Consider the following 17,690-nt stretch of genomic DNA (forward strand, 5'->3'; position numbering starts at 1 on the left):
AGGTCCCCCCTAAACCTTCTCTTCTCCAGACTAAACAACCCCAGAGAACGGGTTTATAAGCAGCAGTTCAGAAACTTGTGGTGCACAAATGCTCATTGCAGACACAGCGGGCAGGGCAGGATTTAACACCTTCAGGACTGACAGCATTTGTCAGCTCCTGCCATCTACTGGCTTGTACTACTAATAGGCAGCATTCAGCAGTTATGGCTCAGGGCGAAACAGCGCGCTGAAGTCAAGTGGATTCGCTTCTCCAGTTTCAGTCAGGATTTTAAATCTTTGCTTTACAAGGTGATTAAAACCAATTCAGATGCAAATAACGTCTCCCAAAGTGAAAGCCTAGAATTCGCAAGTGTACTTATCGACAAAAGGAAGTACTTCTCAAAAGCATACCGCTGCAATAATCAAGAGATATAAAGAACTAAACTTACGAAAGTAAAGAAGAACTTTAAGAGAGGTGCAACTCAGAAAGAAGAAAAGTGTTACCCAATTAGTAGCGTTGTTTTCTTTTAATTTCTCCTTGAAGTATTCGGTTACCTTCTTTTCCCAATCAGAGTTTGGAACATTTTGAGCTATAAACAAAACATATTTACATGTGGATTAGCATCACATAACCGACGTCTAGTTGCCATACTCCTAAAATAGCACGCAACTTAAACATTTACGTCTATTCTGGGCAATTGACTGCATTTTAGACTACTTTATGCCTCTTATAAATGCACTGACTTCCTACCCTATACCTTTACAGGCAAACCAAGATGAATATGGCTATTCTTGGAAGGGAAGGAAAGCTCTGAAACACGCCAGTACACCCAGCCAGAAGTAGAGGACGTAAGGTACCACTGTCTGCTTTACATTCACTGCGGAAATCCTATGTAGCTAAGATCAAGCCCAGAAACAGCTTCAGCTGCTGGCACTGGTAATACTACCACCGATCGGTATTCCGTGGAGCCAGCACACACTGTTCCCGAAGCCCAAAAGATGCTGAGTTTTCCTTTTTAACCCTAACCGGCCTGCCAAGCCGCGGCGGACACCGCTGCCCGCCCGTGAGGTACCCGCTCGGCGCCCGGACAGGACCCGCAGTCCCCAGCCTTCAGAGGCCTCGGGCAGGCGGGTCCCGCCCGCTCCGCTGCGGAAGGCGGCCGCGGCCACCCGCAGCTGCTCGCTGTCCCCGCGGCCGCGGGTCCATCCCCGGCCTCGCCGATCTCCCGCCGCCGCCGCCACCCCACGAGGGGAAGCCCCGTGTGGCCACCGCGCGGTTACCGGCTCCCTCCCGGCGCCGAAAGGCCCCGTCCCCGCCCGGCCCGCACTCACCGAAGATGCCCTGCACGATGCTGAAGGGGTTGTTGAGCCAGTCGGCCACGCACGGCATGGCGAGGGCGGGCAAGGGGCTGCCAGCGCCTTGCTACCGCCAACTCCCGCTCGCGAGCTCAGCGCAGGGGCTCCCCGCTTCCGCCCTCCTTCTCCTTCTCCTCCTCCTCTTCCTGCGGCAATGGCGGCACTGCCAGCCCCGGGCCCGCCTTCTCCTCTTCACCCGTGCGCGGACAGGCCGTGAGGGCGCGGCGCCGCCTCCGCCATCTTGAAAGCGGGCAAAGCGATGAGGGCGGAAAGGGCGGGGATGCTGTGAGGGAAGGGACGTGGCCGGGTGCAGCCATGGCGGCGGCGAAGCCCGGTGTTACCGGTGCTACCACCAACTTGCTCTTTTCTTCCTCCGCTACTGAGTTCAACTTCACCGTGCCCTTCATCCCGGTCAGCCAGGCTCCGGTTATCCCGCCGGACTCCGCTCTCCTGGCAGCCGGTAAGGGGGGGGGGTGCTGAGGGGTTGCTGTGAGGGAAGTGGAGGGGCACGGAGGGGTCGCTCAGGACCCGGGTGGAGCCCTCGGTACCGCTGGGTAACGGGTTGAGGGGTCGGTGGGAGCTCTGAGGAGCCGAGCTGGGGCCTGCCCTGCGCGGCTGCGGGCCTGCCTGGCGTCTGGGCCCGCTACGTGTCGGTTAGACCTTCGTTTGCTGCTTGTCACCGGCGGGCGTTAGTGCCTCATGGAGGATAAGCTGCCCGAGATGCGCGCGTCCCGCTTTCCTGAGCCTATGTTATGGCTATGTGTTTGATTTCTAGCTCTGTGTGTAAGGATAGCGGGAGGTTATCGTGTTTTCGGTTCATTGATCAGCATGTTTGTTCCAGCAGTTAAAAGCTAGCAGAACTTGAGGGGTGTATTTAATGGTTTTGTTTTTTTTAAGCTCCTCTTCCGTGTTGTTACCCATTTTCCCTGTGTGGAATTAGTGAATTAGGGAGGCATCTTAAGTTCCCTTGCTAATTTAAGCGTGGCTTTAGTATCCTTCCCTTGTAAATCCTTAATGGTGTTGCAGTCTAAAAATCTGATGCTCAAATAGTTTCAGAAAGGAAAAGACTTCTGGAAATTCATTCAGTCTGAGATTAAAGCTTTAAACACTGAAAATACATCTGGAAGTCAGATAATCTAAAGTTTGCTGCATTGGTATGTGTTGAGTCCAAAATCCAAGTCATTATTTCAGCAGTATTGTACCTTAGCTATAGTAAGTATTAATACAGATGGGTATCAGTGGAGTTCATCTCTGTAGATGTAATAAAATGTTTGCCAAGTGTGGCTTTGAAACATTTTTTTGATAAACTACATTTTTGGGATGGGGTGGATTAAATCGTAACAATACTTGAGGTATTTGGTAGATGTTATGTTACCACTTCCATTGGGCAATCCTTGTACTTTTTCTTTCCTGCACATAGAATCATAGAATAGTTAGGGTTGGAAAGGACCTCAAGATCATCTAGTTTCAACCCCCTGCCATAGGCAGGGACACCTCACACTAAACCATCCCACCCAAGGCTTCATCCAACCTGGCCTTGAACACTGCCAGGGATGGAGCACTCATATACATATACATATACATATACATATACATATACATATACATATACATATACATATACATATACATATACATAGTTTCTCATTTAAAAACAAAAGTAATTTTGAAGTGCCTGTCTGGCCAGTAGCTTTGCAGTGGCAATTTCCTGAAGACTTAGAAGGTACCCAGGAAGAAGATCCAATGGGATTTCATTCATGTGGTGTATCATGTACTCTCCGTCTCATTTAAATTTGATCAAATGAAAATTCACAGGTTTGCAGCTGGGGTGAATTTCAGTGCTGGGGGTTGTGCTGCATTCCATGTCTATCCGAGTACGGCCCCTGTCCTGTTAAATGTTCTATTGCTGTAGCCCACAGCACTCACCAGGGATCTGGCTGTGTAGAACAGTTTGCATCTTGAATTTACATTACATTTCCAAGAGTGTTTATGCTTTGCAGTTTGAATTCTTCCCTGTGAGGGTGCTGAGGAGCTGGCACAGGTCGCCCAGAGAAGCTATGGCTGCCCCATCAAAGGCAATGCTTGAGGCCAGGTTGGACGGGGCTTAGAGCAGCCTGCTCTAGTGGAAGGTGTCCCTGCCCATGGCAGGGACTTAGAACTGGATGAGCTTTAAGGTGCCTTCCAACCTGGACATCCTGTGTTTCTGTGACAATAGAAAATACATTCCCTGGCTCAGGTGTGGATGAAGTAACCAAAATACTGATTGCAGATAGAGAGGAGCATTCCCAATGAGGAAGTGGGCTAATGTCACTTATGGTTGTCAGGTGACAATCTGTGAATGACAAGGCTCAACCTTATATGGGGAGGGATATACAGGAGGTTGTCACAGTCACTTTTGAAGAAAGACTGTTTTATGTATGGGAAGAATACTGCCTTTGTATGTCCAAGCTGTATACTCATAGGATATTTTTAAATGTGTATGAAGTGCTTGTTTTTCTGCCAGTCTGGGTTTATGTCCTAATGTAGGCTTTGAAAAACTAGAGAAAGGCAAAGTATGAAGTAATGAGTTGAAAAACTGTGTATGGGATGTGTGTATGTATATATACATAGAATTTTGGTGTTTGCATAACTTTTGCCAAAGGAAGATACAGTTAGACTGAATCTCTGAAACCTACTTGAAATTGGAAAACAGTAGGTGTTTTGTGAATGGGCACTTAGTAAAGGCCTTAAACTCTTCAGCACATTGCTATGTGTTTATTGTGATCTGAGATGGTGAATTGCCTATTCTGTAGTTATTTTGGAAAGCTGAGAACTGACATTTCAAGTGTTCAAAAACTGTGTAGATGAGGCCTTCAGTGGCGTGGGTTAGTGGTGGCCTTGGCAGTGCTGGGGTGATGGTTGGATTTGATGACCTTAAAGGTCTTTTCCAACTGAGTTGATTCCATGATTCTATGAGAGTGTGGCATGCAGTATGCTTCTCTCTATTCTGCAGTGTTTATGCAGTATGAAAGAAAGAAGAATTTTATTATTTAGCAGCTGAGACCTTTTATTTAGTATAGATGGCTTTTCTGGCTTGTAGTTGGGAGATAATCTGTAGGCCTGGCTTCATAGTGTTCTTTGCTTATAGTTTTATTATGCTCCACGTGATGGCTCACACACGTAGATTTTGGGTTTTGTTCCTCAAAGTCGGATAAAATGTTATAGGTGAAAGTAAGAGAAGTTGGTAAATTCAGCTGATGCCTCAAATTTCCAGTCTGAAAAGACTTATAAGTAAAAGATGATTAAAATAGTCCTTTTTACTCATGCTGCTTTTACGATTAATTAATTAGAACAGCAGCTTCCTAGGAAGACTTCTCTGTGGATTCCCCTGTGCTCCCTTGATGCTCTATGTTACAGTTCTGTTGGCTGAGGATAATGACATTTGTTACTGGCTGCTTGTAGCTTCAGAGATGCTTGGTCTCTGTCTTTGGCAGGGGATAAATAGTAGAGAAGCAGTGATAGCTCTGTGGTTTCTTCCCCACAGCATGGGAATTATCTGATTGCCAGAGCAGATAACACCACACTTATGACTTCTGCAGATTGCACTGGTGCTTGCATGGTGCTGTTCCCTCAGCAGCCAGGCAGTGATGCTCAGATGTCACAGGCTTAACTGAGATTACTGTGAGACCTATGATAGTATCAAACCACTTTTTCTTCCCCAGTTGTTCCTAGGTTACTACAAAGCAGAAAACCAGGATTGACCAGGACGTGGTTTGTGTATATTCTCAGTATGAAATGGTAGTCATGGCCTTGCACCTTTTTAAGCCTTCTCCTGCACTTATGCAGAATGGGGACTTATTTTCTGTGCCAGTCTAGAGTAGGATTTTCAGAGAGAACTGGAGTCAGTTGTGCTCATCAATAACTTGGAATGATGAGTTATGGCCACCTTGCAAGTCAAATGAGAAACCTTGTGAGGGATCTTGCCTGAAGGAGCAGGCCAGGATGGATTTGTTAACCAATAGGTTTGGCATATTTGGGAATGTCCTTAAGATCTGCTTTTGAGTTTGATCTTGGAAGTCTAGAAATTACAAGTGTAAACTCCTATGCTTAGTAACTATTTTCATGGTGAAAGGAAATGAACCAAGGCTGCTCTTGCATTTATTTGGTAGTCATAGGGAAATTGGAGGGGATTTTAGTGCCCTGGAAGCAGGGATCTTTGCCAAGTTGGCTTGGAAAGGTCCTGTTTTCAGTTATACTTTGGTCTCTTATTCCAGATTTTTAACTTTTTTTTTGCTTTATCTGGGTTCACTGAGTGACTGTTATGGTCCATTCTAAATGTTCTTGAAGACTTAGTATGTTTTGTTTCATTTTACAATGTATTTATTCATCGAGTGCATGTAGGCTTTGTAATCCTTTTGCCTTTATGGAGACCAACAGAGTTTTGGTAATAGCTGATAATTACAGAACATTTTGACTACATACACTAGCTGCTTTGAACCTCCTATTATAGCTGTAGTTATCTTTGTGGTTTTTTGCAGATGATTCTGCAGATGTTGGTGAAGAGGACAGCTTCTTGGGTCAGACTTCTGCCAGCCCCAATCCACCACAGACTTTCAACTATTTCTCTCAAGTACCTAGTAGCAGTGATCCATTTGGAAGTATTGGGCAGCCACCCTTAACAACTGTTGCACCACCTGTTGGAGCACCAGCCTTCTCCAGGCCTTCAACTTCATTTCCACTTGTTTCTGGGTCACAGGATGGGCAAAATGCCTTTTCACCACATATTCCACAGTCACAATCCTCTTACAGTGCACCACCTACTTCCCAGATGGGAATCACAGCATATCAGGCTCCTCAGCAGAGCTGTCCTCCACCTGCAAGTGCATCTACTCTTCCCCAGGGAGCACCTCAGCAGGGGTATAACCCTTACCGGCACACCAGCCTAAGCAGCAGAGCTAACCCATACCTGACTCCACCACAGCTGCAACAGAGTCATCCTGTTCAACCTCCATGCTCTGTGCCACCTGTCCAGATGTATCAGACACCTCCAGGGTCATTGACACAGGTACAGAAATCATTCCTGATGGCCTGCTACCAGAACAAACCCATTCAAGTCACTTTCCTCTTTGTATTATGTATTTCATCTTCTGAAGGTTTTTCTCCTCCCATTGAACCATTTCTGATAGCAAAATCTTTTTGCTAGAGCTAGCTGCTTTAGGAAAACTGATCTTTGAAGTGAGCATACCCTGAGGCTGTAGCTAGGTGAGCAAAGCCAGGTGGTGAAGTTCTGTTGTTCTTTTCTGCCTGTTGCTGAGTTTGCTGCTGTTTCAGCTGTGCTGCTGCTTTATTTGTGCCTCTGCTGTAAATCAGGTCAAATTGAGCCATTTGCAAGATATGAGCTAAAAAATTGGTTCCCCATTCATTCTGGTAATGATATCGAAGAAGAAAAAAAGAAAGCTAGAAGTAAAGGTTGTGTTGCCTAGAGCAGAGTATAGATCAGTTCTGTAAAAACTATGAGATTAAGGTGATAAGCCCACTTGTATTTTCAGTTTCCAGAGTCTCAGTCAGAGCTCTCGGCTCCCAGGCCTTCAGGTTCACTGGTGCAGGCACCTCCTGTTTTGCTGCAGAACCAATATGAGCCAGTTCAGCCCCACTGGTTCTACTGTAAGGAGGTGGAGGACAAGCAGGTATGGATGCCATTCAGCATGCTGGATTCTGCAAAACTAGAGGAAGTCTATAACTCCGGTAAGTTGTCTTACTCAAAGGTGAACAGGACTAGAAGAAAGATATTAGAGTAAGGCCATGTATGAGAGTATGATATGGCAATAATAAGTAATGCTTATGTCTTGAAGATGTATTTTGTGCCACTTATTTCATTTACATTGTTTTGCTTGATGCTGTCATTTTGTTAAGAAGTTCTATGCCTAGTGGATATCTCATTTTCATGTAGAACTCCTTTCTTATTTGTCTTGGTTTGCCTTCTTGTTAAACTGTCAGCTCTGGAATAAGAATTTGTATCTGGGAGTTGTTCAAAACTTTTTGCTGTGTACAGAAGACCTGGAAGTGTTTTAGAAGCAACATGATGGTTGCCTGATATTATGGAGCTTCTCTTCTATGGTATAATTATCTGTCTTAATGGCCTAATACTTGTAACTGAAGTGAGTGGGGTTGGCGTGAGAGAGAAGAAGGATGTGTACCTGTTAGTATTGTAACAGAGCGTGACTTTTGTGTCATAGTCCAGCCTGATCCTGAGAGTGTGGTTCTGAGCACTGACGGGGGACGCTATGATGTGTACCTGTACGACAGGATGAGGAAAGCTGTCTACTGGGATGAAGAGCCTTCTGAAGTGAGACGCTGTGTGTGGTTTTATAAGGGAGACAAGGACAGCCGGTTTATTCCTTACACTGAGGATTTTAGTGACAAGCTAGAGGTTAGTGTTACCTTTACACAAATTTCACTAAGTACTTGATAGTTCTTTGTATTTATGACTTTAGAAATACCTCCTTGTGTTTCATTAAAATGACTTCTAGAATGCACTCCCTGGAGTATAAGTAAGCAAATCCTGCATAGGGCAGTGGCTGGAAGGCCACGTTGCTCATACACTGCTGAGATCTAAAATCAACTTGTGTAGGGCTTCGTGTGACACTCCTGTATAAGCAAAGTGATGGCAATTATAAACTTAATAACACAGATGATGCACAAGGCCAAGAAATAGTTTGAGAAAGCATACTGACTTTGTGTAACTTGTTTACTGTTTCAGGCAGAATATAAAAAGGCTGTCACTACAAATCAATGGCATCGGCGACTTGAATTCCCAAATGGGGAGACAATTGTTATGCATAATCCCAAGGTAATGGATTTTGGCAATGGATTCTAGCAGGATTCATTAGGGGTGAATGAGCAGATGGATGGCAGCATAAATTGAATGCAATCTTGCTTGAAACAAACTTGTTGATTGTTTTGTGTATGTGTGCATTAAAGATGATGAAGTTTATAGAACACCGAACTCCTGTTTGTTTCAGTGTGCTGTAGGTTATTAAAAGATGTTGCTTTTAAAACCTAAGAGAAGTAAGGGTTTGCATAGTAAATGTTTCAACTGAGCATCAACCTGCAGCAAACAGGAGGCATTTTGAATTGGTTTAACCTCAGACAGTCTGTATCAAATGGAAGGTAATTTAGACTAAGAGCTTTCATGTGGAGAAGAACATTAATTTAACTACAAGGTAATTAGTTTGGGTATCTAAGCCACGAGAAGTTTCCACTGCAAGCAACTATTTTTAGACCATAAGGAAGTCTAGCAAATAAAGCTTTAAAAGTTATTCTAAATACTTTGCCATCAGTCTCATGGGATTAAAACTTGGACTTCAGCCTTATTGACCAATGCTGTTAACTGTTCACTTATCACAGATGCAGTAATAATAAATACATTCTGCCCCTTGGATTATTTTATCATGGCTGCTCCTTGTTTAGGCACTTAAATAATACTGGTTGAGGATTTCTGTCCAGTAGAAACCTAGAAAAGGAGTGCCGAAACCACCTGGTGTCATATTTATGACTTCAGACTACACTGAGTCAGTGTCTTATCTCACCAGTGGCAGTGAAGCTATCATTGTCACAGGGAATACCCTAAGGGTTTGCTAATGCTGTTTTCTGCATGTATACAAAGTAGTTGAATCTCAGGTGCAAGGTAAAGCTATCAAGCAAAAAGTGTGTCAACCCATGCAATTCTTTCAGACTAACAGTATGGATCGTAAGGTTTTTTTGTGTTTATAATTGGACAATATGTTTTTCAGGTCATAGTCCAGTTCCAGCCTGCCACACCAGATGAATGGGGCACCTCTCAAGATGGTGGTCAGGCAAGACCAAGGGTAGTAAAGCGTGGAATTGATGATGACCATGATGAAATTCCTGATGGTATGTAATTACTCTACGTGGGTCTGCAGCTTGAGCAGTCAGTTTGGTTCTGTGCAAAGATAGTGCACAAAGGACAGTAGTAGGTGGAGTGTCAATGCACTGTTCATACTTAGAGTCTAAAGATTAAAGTTATTCCTCAATCTAAGCTGCCTGAAAGAAGTTACCTGGGTTTTTTTTAATCAGAGAAGTCCTGTGGGCTATGTTATGTCCTGAACCATGTTGTATAAGAAGCTTTAGAAAGCAAGTATATCTTAAAGTTGCTGGACTGTAAACTTTACCACTGCAGTACACATTGGTATTCTGATTTTTTTTTTTTTCTTTCCTTTGTCTGCAGGAGAAATGACCCAAATTGACCATCTGGTATTTATGGTTCATGGCATAGGTCCTGTATGCGACTTGAGGTTTAGAAGTGTTGTCGAATGTGGTAAGTTTTTGCTTGTTTAATGAGCAGTTGTATTCTTAACTGTTTAAATGTGGGTCTCTTGTATTCACAGAAGCTTGTCTTTGAGGAAAACCAAAAGAGAATATTTATATTTGTGTTATTTGAGTACTGGTACTATTGGATTTTCATTACTCTTCTTCTCTACAGTTGATGATTTTAGGACTGTTTCTCTGAAGTTGTTACAGACTCACTTTAAGAAGGCTTTAGAGGAACACAAAGTGAGCAGGGTGGAATTCCTCCCAGTTCACTGGCATAGTTCTCTGCATGGAGATGCAACAGGTGTAGACAGGTGAGTACATTGCTTAATGTTGAGATCTTTGTAGAAGCAGCATCTTTATTTTTTTGATGAGGTGTATAGGGAAAGCTGAAAAGGCATGTGGAGTATTTTCTCTTGTTAATTTTCATGCCACTGGGTGACGGGATGCATATACACACACACTCTTCCAGCACTACGTTTTCATGGAAGTGGCTAATGCATTGATAATATGAGTGTGTAGAGGTAGTGACACTAAGTACGAGGTGTTGAGCATAAAGACATGTTGTCCAACACAGCTATGTACAATTTGGAGTGAAGAACTTTCTTTCCTGTGTCTTCCTGCAGTCTGATTGAGTCTGACCTGAGGAGATGAGATGTTAGTGTCCTCTTCCTGAGGAAGACATTGAGCCCGCTGTACAGTCCTGCAGTAGTACCTGAATTGCGATTAGGCAGTGGAGCTGAGATTATTTAACTTCATTTCAAAATAAAATAAAAAAAAATATATTGGGTAGTAGTGTTACAATATTTTAAGGTCTATTTTAAAAGCGCTTCTTGGAACCTATCCCTTTGCTGTTGCTTGACATTTCAAGCTGTTTTCTCTTGCTCAAAGATGGGGAAGTAGAAATTGTGAGGGTAGCAACCTGTACCACTTAGAGCGCACGCTGGTGTTCTCCAGGCTCTTGTAGCTGAGTCAAGTCATACTGCTTTCCTAGAAGCTTAGTCTTTTTTTTTTTTTTTTTTTCGCATTTGCACTCTGCATTAGCATGACAAAGGATCCTGATTCTATAAACCAAACCAGGCAATGCTACCTAAGCAGTCTCAGTTCTCTACCAATTCCAGCTGTCTTAAGTCCAGGCAAGCAGATGTGATGCCTGGTGATGAGGATTACGTTGCCCGTTTCTTCAATTTCACCTTCAATTTGTATATGCAAGTTCTTTTTTTCATCCACTTTGACCAATGGTCACAAAACTTCCTGTTTCTAGATAAGAGCAGTGTTGGAACAGAGGAGAGATAATTTCAGGCATCCCTTCAGCCTGGAGGGGAAAAAAGGGAGCTGTGCCTTTCTTAAATACATATAATCAGCAGATAGCTGTAACGTATGAGGATGCAACAATACGCTTTATTTAATGTCTGTAGATCCCATATCTGTACTATTTCCATTGCAGTTCCACTACCTGTCTTTCCAAAGTTAACAAAGTTTATATCTGCATTACTTTAAAGGCGTTCATGTTTCTAATGATTTTGTGTTACTAGGAATATAAAGAAGATCACTTTGCCTAGCATTGGACGCTTGCGGCACTTCACCAACGAAACCCTGCTCGACGTCCTGTTTTACAACAGCCCCACCTACTGCCAGACCATTGTGGACAAAGTGGGGCTGGAAATGAATCGTTTGTATGCACTTTTCGTGAGTCGTAACCCAGACTTCAAAGGAGGAGTCTCTGTGGCTGGGCACAGTTTAGGTAATTCTCTTAGGAACTGATCTGGGATAAAACAGGCATCCCTACACTAAGGGAAATGAAGCCTTCATTAAGCATAGGGCTAAAATTAGCTGTTGGGGGTGGCTGTCTTTCAGAGCATGGCTGATTAAAGTCAAATACCTCTCAATACCTAAGTTCATTAAGCTTTGAGAGAAGGTTAGGCACTTCATGTATGCATGCATTCCTATCCCCCTTTAGCTTCCTACATGAAGACTTAATGTCTGTTTTGTGTTTAAAAGTTGACAGGTTACTTGGTGTCATGATAGGTGGGCAACTTCTGTATCTCAAACCCCTCACTTAGTAAAAGTAAGATGATTATTTTTTTTTTTAACATAGATTAAGTGTTATAACATGTATCATAGTGGTTGGGGCAGGAACTTGTTCAATTTGGCAAGCAGTCTAAGATAGTTAAATAAAGTTTGATAATGGTAACTATATGAAGCATGAATGAGGAGGGAAAAAAGGTCTGTTTCTTGCTGAGAATGATCACGTCCAAGTTAATATGTAGGTATTTTAGTTTGAAATACAATCAATCTATATGTTGCATATAAATTTTGCTTGTGATTTAGTGATAGGAAAATCTGACATTTTTCTCAAAGCAACTTTAATTCCTGTTTCCAGGTTCCTTAATTCTGTTTGACATATTGTCTCATCAGAAGGACTTGGCATCATCAGTAAATACTGCACCATTCTCTGATGTTAATGGGACTGGAAAGGATGTGGCTGGTCATGATAAACAGGTAATGTCTATATGTTAGTCTTTCCAGGCAAATGGTTCTGATATTTTTCAGCGGCTTTCTTGAGTTTTAAGAATTTATTGGCTGAAACACAGTTGTGGTTTTGATAGTACATTTTAACATGTGAATGGAAATGTGCAGTTACGTAAATATTGTCAATCCTCAGGACAAACTATGGCCATCTCCTTCAAGTTTGAAGAAGGCCCTGATGGGATTTGATCAGAACATCAGCTTTGACCCTTGTGGAGATATAACTTGGTTGTAACAGTATCTGAATTGTAGGGGAGATGAGTAAAAGGGGAAAGAACCTATCCATGTTCATACTAGAAACAGTAACCAGTTGTTTGAAGATGAAAAGGAATATTTTTGGGTGTTAGAAAGCTCAAGAAACCTTTTGCCTCTTCAAAGTCACTGTGTTTTTTTTGCTTTTCTATTGTTAGTGGAGAATCTGTATCCTACTTTAGTGAAAATAGACATAAATTTATAAAGCTTATATAATAAAGTTTTTAAGATAAAGGAATTGAACTGTTTATCTTGCTGTACATTTGCTTTTTCACTGTAAAATGATGCTATTCTGTTTCTATGCTGTTTTAAGATCACTGAAGATACCAGTTCCTTGGGCTCCTCTATTACCACTGGTGATGACCTTTGTGAGCCTGAAGTAGATGATGATGTTTCGACTTTGCAGAAGACTCTAGAACTGCTTAGCTTGTCAGAATACGCTAGCACATTTGAAAAGGAGAAAATTGACATGGAGTGTCTGGTACAATAATATTCACTTGACTTTTGGGGATTGCCCAGTGTATAGGGGTTTGTTTGGGGTTTTTTGTTTTTCTTTGAGTTTAGTGTACTATGAGGCATGAAAGCAGCTGCAAAGGTAAGAGAATTATTGCATGACATGAGGACTAATTGCTATGTGACTTCCTTTTTCTTAGTGTGGTGTATAACCCCCCCCCCCCCCCTTATGTTAAGGTACTTTGTCTCTTTTCTTGTAAATTCTATAGCTTTATAAAATGTCTTTTCTAACTCATAAGTCATTGCCAATAAGAAATCATATATAATACCAGAAAAGTTCCAAAGTAAGTGTTGATATGTTTGATTTTACTTTTTTTAATTTTGTTTTGTTTGGTTTGGGTTTTTTTAGCTCATGTGTACAATTGATGACCTGAAAGAGATGGGAATACCTCTTGGACCAAGAAAGAAAATAGCTAACTTTGTAAAAGACAGAGCAGCTAAGCAGGTAAACACACTTTTCAGGAATGAAACAAACATTGTTAAACAAATGTAACTGAACTCCTTGCTATGGAGTGACATCTGTTCTTTAACACACTTGGTAATATAGGATCATAGAATCACAAAATGGTTTGGGTTGGAAATGACCTTAAAGCTCATCCAGTTCCAGTCCCCCTGCCATGGGCAGGGATGCCTCACACTAAACCATGTCACCCAAGGCTCAGTCCAACCTGGACTTGAACACTGCCAGAGTGTTTACCACTTCTCTGTTCAACCTGTGCCAGTGCCTCACCACCTTCACAGTAACGAATAACTTTCATATATGTAACTTGAACTTTCCCTGTTTTAGTTTAAACCTATTGCCCCTTGTCCTATTGCTGCAGTCCCTGATGAGCAATACCTCTCCAGCATTCTTGTATGTTCCCTTCAGATATTGGAAGGCTGCTATGAGGTCTCCGTGCAGCTTCTCTTCTCCAGGCTGAACAGCCCTGGCTTTTGATCACTGTGAAATAAACTTTCTTTTTCCTCTGATTTTTGAAACTTTTCTCCAAAGGAACAAAAGAAGGCACTAGCAGAAAAGAAGGCAGTGCTGGCTGCCACGCTCCAAACTCAAGAAGATGCCCAGAAAGCAAAAGAGACAATTAGTTCTGTCTCCTCTTCAGAGTCAGGTCAGCTGCATTCAAAGAGGAAGCTTCCAGTTGGTGCATCCGTTTCTTCAATGAACATTGACTATGAGTATTTTGAGGTTGGAACTGGCCAGGTGAGACTACATAAATTAAAATGATTCACTTGGAACAATCCTGTCCTTTTGCTGGGCTTTGTTTTCTTAATGTTGATGACTCTGCTGCTTCCCTTGTACAAAAGTTATACTTAAACAGAACTTTACCCTTTGGTGGGAGGATTGGAGAAGTGGGTTAGATTACTGAAAGCAAAACTTCTTATAACAAGAGTGCCACTAAAATTCATTTTCAGCAGTGAGTGAGCTGTAAACGCAGTTCTGTTCCAGAAGCAGAACTGCCTGAATGACATGATATTGAGTGGTCAGCTTAAACTGATCCATCTATACTGTTGCATGTAAGATTTACTTCAAACTTAACTTGCAACCCAAACCTCAAAGACCTCATGTTTCAAACATATGTTTAATTTTTCTGGTTTATTTTGAAGTTTTTCTTTAAGAATATTTTAATATTAGATTATCAGTATTCACTAGTACCATGGTGTTAGTGTGGAAGAGGGCAATGCAACTGAAACTGATGGGAATTATTGTGAGCATGTGGTTGATTTAATGCACTGCTTGTTTTTCCTTCCCAACTGAGCATTATGTTGACTGTCTGGCAGTCCTGAGAGATTACATATCTGGTTTGTGTCTGGTAGGTTTCTGTGGCGTACAGTTCATTGGACTTCGAACCAGATATTTTCTTTGCTCTTGGTTCTCCTATTGGTGTGTTCCTTACTGTGAGAGGTGTGGAGAAGATTGATGAAAACTACAGGCTCCCAACCTGCAAGGGATTCTTCAATATCTATCATCCAGTGAGTAAGCAGTACTTTCGAGATTTGCTTTTGCTTGATGCAGGTGAGACCAATGCAGAAGACTTAAGCTTTAACCTCTGAGCATTACACCTCCTGTTCCACTATGTACATTTCCCAAAACACCCCTTTAAAAAGAAATGACCCATATGAAATATGTATTCCAAATATCTGTGGTGTTTACTGCAAAAGTGAGCTGGCTACAGGTTCCATACCTAGCACTTTAGGTATGGATTGACTTGATAATATTTGCCATGTTCAGCTTTTTTCTTCTCCCCATTAATGTCAAGCCTCTCTTGTAGGTTTTTATGAACTGTTTTAGCTGTTTATAGGACTTTCCTGAATTTCCAGTTTGGATTCTGGGAAATTTGGAAATACTTAGATGTTCTGCCATAAACACAGTACATTTGTTCTCTTCTGTCCCATCTTCTTTGACAATTAAGCAGTGATATGTTGATAGTAATCACCAGAGTGCAAGAAAAACTTGCTGTTCTTTCACGGTTGTTTCGTTTTTAGAATCTCTGTAAGAGAATAAGTCTTAATTTATTAATAGAACCTGTTTAATCTTATGATTAAGTAGTCATGAACAGAGTTTCTATAAAACTGAAATGGCACAGAATTCCAGAATGGTTCTCTATTCATAAATAAGGGTTTTTTATTTTTTTTTCTGAAATGTGATAATTAGAATGATTTTGAAGCTAACTAAATGTCAGTGTGTTGTTTCTTCACAGCTTGATCCAGTGGCTTACAGGTTAGAACCAATGATCATTGAAGACCTAGATTTAAAACCAGTTCTCATTCCACATCATAAAGGAAGAAAAAGACTTCATCTGGGTAAAAAGAAAACTTCTTTCATATATGGATCTCATTCCTAATTTACTCATTTGCTTTAGAATATTGTAAAATTTCAAAGGACTGATTAATGTTCCTGGATATCTGCCTCTATGTTTTGCCTAAATATCAGAGGGGGATTCCTCCCAGCCGTATAAATTAGATATTCACAGTTGCATTCAGATGCAAGAATTGTAATTCCTCCAGATTTGAGTTTCTAAAGTTCCTTTTAAAAATGGAACAGTTGTGAGCCCTGATCTAACAGATCCAGGTGGTTCTAACCAGTTACTGTGAAGAGCTCCTTCAGAGTTTCGCACCAGTATTGAATGGCAGTTTAGTTACTGGTGACACAGTTACTGAGCCGTAGCAGAATTAAAGGCTAGAGTTGTCTGGGAGTGTTTCTCTAAACCGCTGCTACTGCAAGTCACTTTGGCAGCTCTTGCGGGCTCTTCTGCTCTGTTGGAGTTTGAAACTACTCTCTCTATACCCTCCTTTTAGTATAGGATGTTAGGAGTGATTGTGGGGGGTGGTGGTCAGGGGTTAGCTGGTGAAGCTATTTTTGTGGACCCTTCTGGATATGGAGGCTGTTGGACTGTTTCCTGTGCTAGTAGGTTTTAACTCATTGACCCATTCAGTGAGAAATCAATGGTGCATTAATTGCATTTCACTTAATCCTGTTTGAATAGAGAAGCAAGAAACACATATTCATGACCTAGCAGCCTGTTTCTCAACAAGCATCCCAATTATTAGGAGAAACAGGGTTTCATCATTCTGATTTTAGTTTATAATTTTACATCTTTCTCCTGTGGTGACTTTTTTTTCCCCTCCTTTTTCCCCCCATCTTAGAGTTGAAAGACTCTCTCTCTCGTATGGGTTCTGATCTGAAACAGGGTTTTATTAGCTCTTTGAAGAGTGCATGGCAGACCCTGAATGAATTTGCACGTGCTCATACGTCTTCATCTCAACTGCAAGAAGAACTGGAGAAAGTAGCTAATCAAATTAAAGAGGAGGAAGAAAAACAAGTGGTAGAAGGTATGTAGACACATCATGGTTTCTCTTCTAACTTGTCAATATCAGATGAGAAGAAACTTAAGTATCCTAGTGATGGCTTGCTCTTGGTTTTCCTGACCCTGTTAAGGAGGCCTCTGTGCTAGGTGCCAGGTAACCACCAAAGGTGCTCTGTCACTCAACTGGCCAGGGGAGAGGAAATATGTATGAAGGGCTCATGGGCTGAGATAATGACAGGGAGAGATCGCTCACCGATTACTGTCAAGGGCAAGCCAGACTTAGGGAAACTAGTTAAACTTATTACCAGTCAAATCAGAGGAAGGTTATAAGAAAGAAGCTGAATCTTAAAGCACCTTTCCCCACCCTTTCCTTCTTCCCAGGCTTAACTTCACTCATAGTTTTCTCTACCTCCTCCTCCCCATTGGTGCAGGGGGATGGGAATGATGTTCATCAGTTCATCACACATTGTGTCTGCCACTCCTTTCTCATCGGGGGGGACTCCTCACACTTCCCCTGTTCCAGCATGGAGTCCCTCCCACAGGAGACAGTCCTCCATGGACTCCTCCAACGTGAGTTCTTCCCACAGGCTGCAGTTCTTCATGAACTGCTCCAGCATGGGCCCCTTCCATGGGGTTCAGCCCTTCAGGAGCAAGCTGCTCCAGTGTGGGTCCCCTGCAGAGGTCGTAGCTCCTGCCAGCAAACCTACTCCAGCATGGGCTTCCCATGGAGTCACAGCCTCCTTCAGGCATCCCCCTGCTCCAGTGTGGGCTCCTTCCTGGGCCGATCTACTGCTGTATTTTTTTTTTCTATTAGGAAAGGAGAAGTTAATAACTTTTACTGAAGGGTATTTTAGGATTGAGTTTCTATAACCTTTCAACTTTCTGCTGGAAGGGCAGGTTTCTAAATCAGTTGTGTTTTCTTTCTCCTCAGGGCAAATTAATGCAAAT

At 42.2% G+C, this 17,690-nt stretch overlaps 1 protein-coding gene across 1 annotated transcript in view; it reads left to right on the forward strand.

Moving 5' to 3' along the window:
* The first annotated feature begins 1,316 nt into the window (after positions 1 to 1,316).
* Positions 1,317 to 17,690, forward strand: part of SEC23IP (SEC23 interacting protein) — a 31,229-nt gene continuing 14,855 nt past the window's right edge. The window contains 17 exon segments of the mRNA XM_065672389.1: positions 1,317 to 1,499; positions 1,501 to 1,795; positions 5,853 to 6,379; positions 6,864 to 7,059; positions 7,551 to 7,744; positions 8,075 to 8,164; positions 9,108 to 9,228; positions 9,563 to 9,652; positions 9,818 to 9,959; positions 11,181 to 11,389; positions 12,029 to 12,147; positions 12,740 to 12,907; positions 13,289 to 13,384; positions 13,931 to 14,137; positions 14,752 to 14,907; positions 15,636 to 15,738; positions 16,582 to 16,767. Coding sequence (XP_065528461.1) covers positions 1,317 to 1,499; positions 1,501 to 1,795; positions 5,853 to 6,379; positions 6,864 to 7,059; positions 7,551 to 7,744; positions 8,075 to 8,164; positions 9,108 to 9,228; positions 9,563 to 9,652; positions 9,818 to 9,959; positions 11,181 to 11,389; positions 12,029 to 12,147; positions 12,740 to 12,907; positions 13,289 to 13,384; positions 13,931 to 14,137; positions 14,752 to 14,907; positions 15,636 to 15,738; positions 16,582 to 16,767 — 3,082 coding nt within the window.

The sequence above is a fragment of the Lathamus discolor genome, chromosome 3, assembly GCF_037157495.1.
Source record: "Lathamus discolor isolate bLatDis1 chromosome 3, bLatDis1.hap1, whole genome shotgun sequence".
NCBI lineage: Eukaryota > Metazoa > Chordata > Aves > Psittaciformes > Psittacidae > Lathamus > Lathamus discolor.